The sequence below is a fragment of the Silene latifolia genome, chromosome 8 (assembly GCF_048544455.1).
Source record: "Silene latifolia isolate original U9 population chromosome 8, ASM4854445v1, whole genome shotgun sequence".
Taxonomy (NCBI): domain Eukaryota; kingdom Viridiplantae; phylum Streptophyta; class Magnoliopsida; order Caryophyllales; family Caryophyllaceae; genus Silene; species Silene latifolia.
This window is the reverse complement of record NC_133533.1, coordinates 7,367,756-7,375,087: the sequence shown is the minus strand read 5'-3', so window position 1 is coordinate 7,375,087 and position 7,332 is coordinate 7,367,756. Positions and strand designations below refer to the sequence as shown.

The 7,332-nt window shown below is 42.6% G+C and overlaps 2 protein-coding genes across 2 annotated transcripts; one reads left to right on the top strand and one right to left on the bottom strand.

Annotated features, from left to right (window-relative positions):
* The first annotated feature begins 281 nt into the window (after positions 1-281).
* On the top strand, positions 282-4,609 carry LOC141594577 (uncharacterized). The gene is made up of 2 exons (XM_074414586.1): positions 282-1,837; positions 3,274-4,609. Exons 1-2 carry the CDS (start codon positions 282-284, stop codon positions 4,607-4,609), a joined length of 2,892 nt encoding a protein of 963 aa, XP_074270687.1.
* A 744-nt stretch (positions 4,610-5,353) lies between these two features.
* Positions 5,354-6,172, bottom strand: LOC141594056 (auxin-binding protein ABP19a-like). The gene has a single exon (XM_074414264.1). The coding sequence runs from the start codon at positions 6,101-6,103 to the stop codon at positions 5,471-5,473; it is 633 nt and encodes a 210-aa protein (XP_074270365.1). The 5' UTR covers positions 6,104-6,172; the 3' UTR covers positions 5,354-5,470.
* Between the last annotated feature and the right edge of the window lie 1,160 nt (positions 6,173-7,332).

The window sequence follows — 7,332 nt, the reverse complement described above, 5'->3', positions numbered from 1 at the left end:
TTAGTTATTGTGTACACATATTAGCCTTGTATCATGCCTTAGTTATAGGATTAGTTATAGCCTTTCCATAATTATAGGATATGATTTAGCAAAGAATCAGGAAACTGATTCTATGGAACATTGTATATATTGTACGTTTGATTGAATGAATAGACAGGGAAACAGACTCTTTCATGGTATCATTGAGCCATTGAGATCCTCTCTTCTAAAACTCTCCTTCCCCTCTCGTTATACCCTGTCTTTCTTTTCCTTCTTTTTTCTATCACTTCCCTATCTTCATCATGCCTGCTGAGAACACAAAATCTGCCCCATTCCACCCCGCCTTTGCCCTCTCGAATATCAAAAATCACATCCAAATCACTCTTGAAACAGAAAACGTTCACTACGCATCTTGGGCCGAGCTATTCCTCAACACGGCACGAGCCTACGATGTCGCTGATCATATTGATCCTCCTAAGGATGCTGTTATCAAGAAAGATGAACAGTGGCTTCGTCTAGATGCCATTGTTAAGCAATGGATATATAGCACCATATCTCTCGACTTGCTCCACACAATCCTCGAGCCCAATGCTACTGCTCAACAAGCATGGGACCGTCTTAAAGACATCTTCCACGATAATAAAAACTCGAGGGCTGTGTTCTTAGAGCAGCAGTTCTCTCAGGCACATATGGATAATTATCCGAATATCTCGGCCTACTGTCAGGCTTTGAAGATGCTTGCCGATCAATTGGCGAATGTTGGGGCTCCCGTCTCCAATAATAGGCTTGTTCTCCAATTAGTCGCCGGGCTCTCTGAAGGGTACGATGGTGTTGCCACTATCATTCAGCAAAGTGACCCTCTGCCAGCCTTCTATAAAGCACGCTCCATGCTCACGCTGGAGGAGACTCGCCGCAACAAAGTGACTTCCGTCACCACTGATTCCGCCCTAGTTGTCACAAACACAAATCAGAATGACAACTCCTCTGCTCACTCCTCTTCCAACAACTCGCGCGGTGGTAATAACTCCCGCTCCTACAACAATAAGGGTCGAGGAGGTCATCATCGCGGAGGGAATCGCGGCAAAAATGGTGGACAGAATAATGGTGGCAATGGGTCATCCAATGGTCAGCATAACAACGGCTATCAAGGCCGACACAATGGTCGAAACAACCAGCAGCATTATGGAGGACAACAGGCGTGGACTTGGGTCCCTTTTTCCCCTGCCACTGCCCAGCACGGTTGGACACCACCACCGTGCCCCTACCCTACCTCGGGCTGGACTACACCTACAACGAACCGTGGTGGCCCAAGCATCCTCGGACCACGGCCCCAACAGGCCTTCATTGCCCAACCCAACTCATTTGGCTCTCCTCCAGGTATGCTCATTCCTACTGATATAGCTGCTGCAATGCAGACCATGACGCTCCAACAACCAGACGAGAATTATTATATGGACACCGGAGCATCATCCCACATGACGTCCAACCAAGGTACGCTCTCGTCTTATTTTAATTCGAGCAATAATCGTAGTATCATCGTTGGTAATGGCAGTGAAATACCAATTCGAGGTTATGGCTCCAAAATCCTTTCTACCCCGTTCCCCCCTTTTATTTTGCGCAATGTCCTTCATGTCCCTAATATCATTAAGAACCTTGTTTCAGTCCGACAATTTACTACCGATAATCATGTCTCTGTTGAATTTGATCCTTTTGGTTTCACTGTGAAGGACCTACGGACGGGGAACCGACTCATGAGATGCAATAACACGGGTGATCTTTATCCTCTGATCTCCACAACATTACCGTCACCTGCTCAAGCTCCTCCACAAGCCCTCACTGCCGTCTCTTCTATCACTTGGCATGACCGTCTCGGACATCCGGGTCCTGCCATTTTTAATAATATTCGTAGGAACAGTTTGATTTATTGTAATTCCTTAAGTCGAACATTTGTGTGTGCTTCCTGTCAGTTGGGTAAGCAAATAAAAATTCCCTTTTCCCCCTCATCCTCTTCCACTGTGTCACCTTTTGATATTGTCAATAGTGACCTATGGACTTCGCCCATCACGAGTTCAGCAGGACACCGATATTACGTCCTTTTTTTGGATGATTTTACCAACTTTTTGTGGACATTCCCCATTAAAAATAAATCTCAAGTGTTTACAATTTTTAACATTTTCCATAATCAATTAGTTACACAATTTAATCGTCCCATTAAAACATTCCAATGCGATAACGGGCGTGAATTTGATAACTCGTCTTTCCATACTTTTTTTGCGAATCATGGCATGATTTTTCGTTTTTCGTGCCCACACACCTCACCTCAAAATGGTAAGGCGGAACGGACTATCCGAACAATTAACAATATTGTTCGGACTCTCCTTCAACACGCCCACATGCCTCTTACAATGTGGCACCATGCTCTAGCAAAGAGCTACCTATTTATACAATATTATTCCCCACAAACAAAATCCTCACCGGAACTCCTACGTCAAGCCTCTATAGCAAAACTCCGTCATATTCTCACCTACGTACCTTCGGGTGTCTATGCTTCCCTCATGTCCCCTCCACCACAAACCACAAACTGGCTGCCCGTGCTACCCCTTGCGTCTTCATCGGGTACCCGTCCAATCATCGGGGTTACAAGTGTCTCGACTTATCATCCCAAAAGGTAATCATTGCTCGACATGTGACATTCGACGAATCGGTGTTCCCATATGCAAAACAAAAAACCACGGACCAAAACCCACGTATCCCCCTGGACTCTAATATATCACCATACTTGGCCCATGCCACGGCCCAATTTCCCACCCACCCGGACCTCAACCCGCTGCTAGCCACCGCCCACGCCCAACCCAAAGAAAGTCCCCAGCCCACTACTAGTCCTACCCGCAGCCCAACCCAACATGGTAGCCCAATCACAAATGAGACCCCCACTACCACAACCAGGGAGCCTACCCCAATCAACTCACCTCCTACCACGCCACCACCCGCACATTCCCCTCAAATGACAACCCGTGGCCAACATGGTATTTTTAAACCCAAGCCCGTATTCGACCTATGCTCTACCACCAGCCTTTCACCAATTCCCAAATGTCCTATCACCGCCCTTAAAGACCCGAATTGGTTTCAGGCTATGACCGACGAATACGATGCTCTAATTAAAAATAAGACTTGGGTTCTCGTACCTAGGCCAACTAACGTCAATATTACACGGTGTATGTGGCTATTTAAACATAAGTTTAAATCTAATGGTGACTTGGAGCGGTACAAAGCTCGTCTTGTTGTCAATGGCAGGTCACAGCAGGTGGGAGTCGACTGTGATGAGACCTTTAGCCCCGTCGTGAAGCCGGCCACAATTAGAACCGTTCTTAGTCTCGCTGTATGCAACAAATGGTCAATTCACCAATTAGACGTAAAGAACGCGTTCCTCCATGGTAATTTAGCTGAAACGGTGTACATGTATCAACCACCGGGATTTCGTGATCGCCAACATCCTGGCCATGTCTGCCTATTACAAAAATCTCTTTACGGCTTAAAACAAGCCCCGAGAGCTTGGTACCACCGGTTCGCCACGTACGTTGCTACTATCGGTTTCCAACACAGTGTTTGTGATCACTCCTTATTTATTTTCCGCAAGGGACCCGACACTGCATATTTGCTCCTATATGTGGATGATATCATACTGGTTACTTCTTCAGCGGCCCTCCGGGAACGTATTATTGCTCAACTTCGCTCCGAATTTGCCATGACTGATCTTGGTCCCCTTAATTACTTCCTTGGTATATCTGCCATTCGCCATACCCATGGGTTGTTCCTCCATCAGCGAAAATATACCGAAGAGATTTTGGCTAGAGCGAATATGACCAACTGTAAGGCCGCTCAAACTCCAGTCGATACAAAGTCCAAGTTATCTGCTTTTTCGGGAAAGAGTGTCACTGACCCTACACTCTATCGCAGCCTGGCAGGGGCCCTGCAATATTTGACATTCACGCGCCCCGATATATCTTACGCGGTCCAACAAATATGTCTTTATATGCATGACCCACGTGAGGCACACATGAGCGCTCTAAAACGGGTGATTCGTTATTTGCAAGGAACAAAGTCTCTTGGCATTCACATCACCCCTTCGTCCTCCTCCACCCTCACGGCCTACAGTGATGCCGACTGGGGTGGCTGCCCCGACACACGCCGCTCTACCTCGGGATATTGTGTGTATTTGGGTGACAATATCATCTCTTGGTCTTCAAAAAGGCAGCCTACACTATCCCGCTCCAGTGCCGAGGCCGAATACCGAGGTGTCGCAAATGTCGTAGCCGAATCATGCTGGCTCCGGAACCTCCTACTTGAACTCGGCTGCCCTATCAAACGAGCCACCATCGTGTATTGTGACAATGTTAGTGCGATTTATCTCTCGTGCAATCCCGTCAATCATCAACGCACAAAACATATTGAAATGGATATCCACTTTGTTCGGGAAAAAGTTGCTCTTGGTCAAGTTAAAGTTTTACATGTACCGTCACGATTTCAATATGCAAATATTTTTACCAAAGGTCTCCCGAAAGCCCTTTTCAACGACTTCCGCTCCAGTCTCAACGTTCACATACCTCCCGTTTCAACTGCGGGGGTGTAATAGAATATTATCTCATATATTCTGTTAGAATATCTCTGCAATCAATTAGTTATTGTGTACACATATTAGCCTTGTATCATGCCTTAGTTATAGGATTAGTTATAGCCTTTCCATAATTATAGGATATGATTTAGCAAAGAATCAGGAAACTGATTCTATGGAACATTGTATATATTGTACGTTTGATTGAATGAATAGACAGGGAAACAGACTCTTTCACATATATACATTTATATATGTTGACTAGTATTTTTTTGTTATGGTGATTCCCCATTTTTCTTGAAAAATTTTCAACGCCTACATTATTATATATATATCCTTACATTCTAGTGATTAGGGCGAAGATTTTGTAACAATAAGTTAAGAGTTTAAATCTCCTTTCCCTCATATATTGTACAAACCTTGCAGTTCATTTGAAAAAAAATTGATTGACATGTTCAACCAACAATTCACATTGCTTGTAGACTACAGTCGACCGAATTATTTTGATTCAAAGTCTTTGTTATCAATTTATTATTATTTTACGTAATTAATAAATGCACTCCTGTTAAACGCATACAGTGTAAGATTTGTGTGTGAAAATTTGACTATATTTCACAATCTTATTACTTATGTAATATAATATGATTGAGATGAAACTCTAATAATACGGAACATATGATCTCAACTCGAATAAACCCCAACGAGAGGATATTCGATTATTCGGTCTACACATTATTGCATTTTTAAGATCAATAATTTATTCAACTCCAAATAAACAAGTGATAAACTGAATTCCAAACCAACAAGCAAATGTGGTCACAATTATTACAAACAATTCAATCATACACGAAAGTCACCATTTTATACTAATAACCAAAGTTAATTAGTACCACCAAACACTCTCTTAAGCTTCTTAATTTGCGCAGGATCCAATAAAGTAATCTTCTGAATGATCTCAGTAGGCAAATCGCTTTGGAAAAGGGAATTAGAAATAATCTGAACACCGGGATTTGGGCTAGAAAAACTAGCATATATCACAGACGGTATTGTTCCAACATTAACTTGAAAATGTTCGAGTGTAGGTGGAATAACAAACAAGTCACCCTTTTCAAGAGTCTTATAAAAAGCTGTATTATTCGTGTCAATAAATCCAGCAATAATCGTACCCTCAACTACTACAATAAGCTCAGACACACGGTGAGTGTGTAAGGGCACAGCTCCTCCTACATCCATATCACCTCGAACAATAGATATTCCCAACCCGTTTAAGGCTGGGAATTGGGCGACCAGACCGAGTGAGGCTCCAAACTTAAAGATGTTGGACGTGTTGCCAGGTGTACGAAGGCCCGAGTAGGCGAAGTCATCGGATGTGGCCTTTGATGGGTCCTTGCATGCATAGCCAGTCGGTCCATGAGGAAGGGCTGGGTCCGCGACACAATAGTCAAATTCTATCATGTTAGCATACGAGGACGTGACCAAGATCGAAAATACAATTAAAATGTGTAGATTCATATTCGAATATGTAGGAAAATAGGAAGAATTAGTATATGAGTAGAGAGTAAATGAGGTTGAATTACTACAAGTATAGATACATTATATGGTTCGTACACATGGGGTATTTATATAGAGTTATAAAGTCAACTAATGATACATGTTAATGTGTTTTGATGAACGTAATTATTGATATGAATTATTGGTACGTTAGTTCAAATGTCGACCAAGATATTAAAATATACTCGTAGTATGGATAAAATATGGGATGATTCACTAGACGCTTTTATTGAACAGTTAGTCTTGCTGAAGACGGGTCGGAGCAAGTGACGGGTAATGTCACTCACAAAACGGATAGGGGGACAAGGTGGGGCACCCCCATGTGCTTCCCTCTCTCCTCTATTTGGGTCATTTGTGAGAGGAAATGGTATCCGTCACTCCAAAGTGACGGATACGTGCCGTCTTAAATGAGATTTTGTGTTTATTGAAAAAGTCTATGAAGACTTCAAACACGAACATAAATGCATTGAAGTTGAGACCACCTATGCCGTGTACCACAAAATCTCATTGAAGACGGCACGTATCAGTCACTTTGAAGTGACGGATACTATTTCCTCTCACAAATGACCCAAATAGAGGAGAGAGGGAAGCACATGGGGGTGCCCCCACCTTGTCCCCCCTATCCGTTTTGTGAGTGGCATTACCCGTCACTTGCTCCGACCCGTCTTCAGCAAGACTAACTAGCCGTGGACGGACAAGCTAGGGGCGAGTGGCACCCCAATAAGGGATCTTAATTAATTTATTACGATTGGTCTCTTTTAAGACAGTAATATTCTCAAAAGTAAAACAAATCGAACCCATCCACTTAGATAGATAGAAATGGATCAACTTTGTCTCATGTACATAATACGAAGTACACTATTTAAATTGTTTTAAATTTAAGATAAATATATCCTAAGCTTAAACAAGAATTTGTGAACTTGTTAACCATGGATGAGCATTATATGTTTTGATAACAATTCACTCAAGCTCTTAAATTGCATACTCCGTTCGTTTCAACAGGATGTTTATACTTTTATTATTTTATGAGAATTATTTTAATCAAATGTAAACAATTGTTAAAACAAAGGGAATATTTTATATATCGGCCTACACCATGTACAGCTTAGAACATGCGTCCATTCTATAATTATAAGTATGTAGCACGATATATGATCCTAGTCTATATAATTCAGTTGATAATTGATGGA

What these genes read in the sequence shown, in the direction of transcription:
- LOC141594056 (XM_074414264.1), bottom strand. Translation starts at nt 6,103, where the DNA reads ATGAATCTACACATTTTAATTGTATTTTCGATCTTGGTCACGTCCTCG.
- LOC141594577 (XM_074414586.1), top strand. Translation starts at nt 282, where the DNA reads ATGCCTGCTGAGAACACAAAATCTGCCCCATTCCACCCCGCCTTTGCC. An exon ending in GCCGTCTCTTCTATCACTTG is followed by an intron (nt 1,838 to 3,273) that starts GCATGACCGTCT and finishes TGTCAATGGCAG; the next exon opens with GTCACAGCAGGTGGGAGTCG.